The following is a 2241-nucleotide window of genomic DNA, read 5'->3' as shown; positions in this document are numbered from 1 at the left end:
GAAAGAAAGAAAGAAAGAAAGAAAGAAAGAAAGAAAGAAAGAAAGAAAGAAAGAAAGAAAGAAGCAATTTTGCCCTCTTTCTGGTCCCTACTGCAGCCTCCTCACTTACATGGCTATTAGTTAAGTGCCTGAATTCCAGAAATAAACTTTTCCAGGTTCAGAAAGGGCTCCACAGAGGAAGGGAAGGTGCGGAAGACCCACAGTCCTTGTGTCTGCACAATGCAGGATCCAACCCCTAATCTAGAGTCTTATATACCTTTTAATAAAGATATGCAAATCAGGATACTTCACAATTCCTTACAACACTCACAAATTCAGTATCTCCTATACTGGCATGATTGTCAAGAATGTGGCATGAAACACCACTTAGAAAGCTAGAAAGGTTTGCCATAATACTTTCAGGAGGACAATTAAGGGCTACGTATTAGCCATTTACTGATCTGCCAGAGGCTTGAGGCCTAATCTAAAAGGTCTCCATCTTTGTATATGGCTACTTTTTTACTGAACAACAAATAATAATGCAAACTTTTCAACTGTGGGACAAGTAGTTTCCAGGGTGCCTGACATTCAAACAAAATAAGTGCTCTGGGAAGACTACATTTTTCAAAGTTCCTGGCCCAGATTCCTGGACTACTGTTGTGAGAGGGAAGGCAGCATGGTAAAGCCCAATCTCATCAGATCTCAGAAACCAAGCAGGGTCGGTACTTAGATGGGAGTCCACCAAGGAAGACTCTGCAGAGAAAAGCAAAGCCAAACTGCCTCTGTTTCTCACTTGCCCTGAAAGCCTCTTGCTGGGGTTGCCATAAATCAGCTGCAACTTGATGGCAGTTTACACACACACACACACTTACTTTTGTGAAAAATGTCATTCAATTTGCCAAGCCTAATTTTTAAACTGAGTTTAAAAATGTTGTCCACCAGTAATTCTATGAAACAAATGACTGTTATGAGCGACCAAATGGGATTATGTCCCACGTCAAGTAGTGTGACTGTCCTGTGTTGATAATACTAGATACTGTAACATATACAAAGGGTTAATCACAACCAATGCTCCCTCTAAGCTGTGGAGTCTTGTGTGCAAAAATTCTACTTTGTGAGCTGCTGGCATTAAAGTTGTGAGCGAGCGATTTGGCTGCTGCATACATTTATTTGCTCTAGAGCTATTCTTCCTGAGCTAAGACAAAAATGTGTGAGCCGGAGGCTAAAAAACTGTGAGCTGGCTCACATTAACTCAGCTTAGAGGGAACACTGATCACATATTCTTGCTGCTTTTTTTAGATTCAAATATAATGTATTAAAAAACAGGCTTCTGGGAATTTCTTGATTCTTGTTCCCCTGCACCAAACTGTAGTCTGAAGTAGCAGCTCTAGTATTTCTGTTTGTATCATTTTCTTCTTGGAATTTACAAGAATTCCTCAAAGTTCTCCATACCTGCCTTCCCCTTCACCACTAGGAAGAGGTACTGTTTATATTTCCATACATGATCAGCTCACCTTTGATAAGTAGTTTCCTCCAATGCTTGATTTACATGATACATCCTCAACAAGTTTCTTCTCCTTGTCCAATCCAAATTACTATTAATTTCATACAGCCGCTTTTGGTTGAATGGTAATAAAAGTGCTAGTATCAAAAAACCAGTATCTAGAGCACAATCACTAATACTCCTCCTCTTACTAATTACCTAAACAATTGCAAGTCAATGTATGTGAGGTCTGAAATGGGCAAACATTTCTAAACAATTTTTCAAAAGAGATCTTCCACATCTAGCAAGTCTAGGATCACTAAGAAAGTGCCATATTTTCGACACTTAACCACTCTATATAAGTGACTTTAAACAGTAATTACTTAAATATAATAAGTATAATATATAATTACCAAAGCATCAAACACCAATGTGTCAAAAGTTTCACTCTCTGAATTCTCCATCATGATGTTAAATAGTGCATCAAGGGTATCTTGGAGAAACTGCAAAGAAACACTCAAATCACTATCATAACAAGAAACTTCAAATTCAGTTTTCCTATAGTATTCAATTCCTATTATTATAGCCCACAATTCTCTGCCAGCAATACATGAAAATACTGGAAGAATTATATAAATTGCACAGAATTAAATAGCTATCTATCACATTCTTATATTCCCACCTGTCATCCAAGCAGCTGGGGATGTGTATATATATTTTGTCCTCACTTCCACAGTACCTGCTTAGCAACCCTGTGAGGCAAGTAAGACTGAAAGAGT

The 2241-nt window shown here is 38.2% G+C and overlaps 1 protein-coding gene across 1 annotated transcript in view; it reads right to left on the bottom strand.

Annotated features, from left to right (window-relative positions):
* The window catches only part of LOC107106401 (dedicator of cytokinesis protein 1-like), a 69482-nt gene that overhangs the window by 40200 nt on the left and 27041 nt on the right, over positions 1-2241 (bottom strand). The window contains exon 12 of the mRNA XM_015406533.1: positions 1876-1965. Coding sequence (XP_015262019.1) covers positions 1876-1965 — 90 coding nt within the window. The remainder of the gene's footprint in view (positions 1-1875; positions 1966-2241) is intronic.

This window comes from Gekko japonicus, unplaced genomic scaffold (genome assembly GCF_001447785.1).
Source record: "Gekko japonicus isolate JY-2015 unplaced genomic scaffold, Gekko_japonicus_V1.1 scaffold23, whole genome shotgun sequence".
In the NCBI taxonomy this organism is placed as follows: domain Eukaryota; kingdom Metazoa; phylum Chordata; class Lepidosauria; order Squamata; family Gekkonidae; genus Gekko; species Gekko japonicus.
This window is presented reverse-complemented; position numbering and strand designations above follow the sequence as displayed.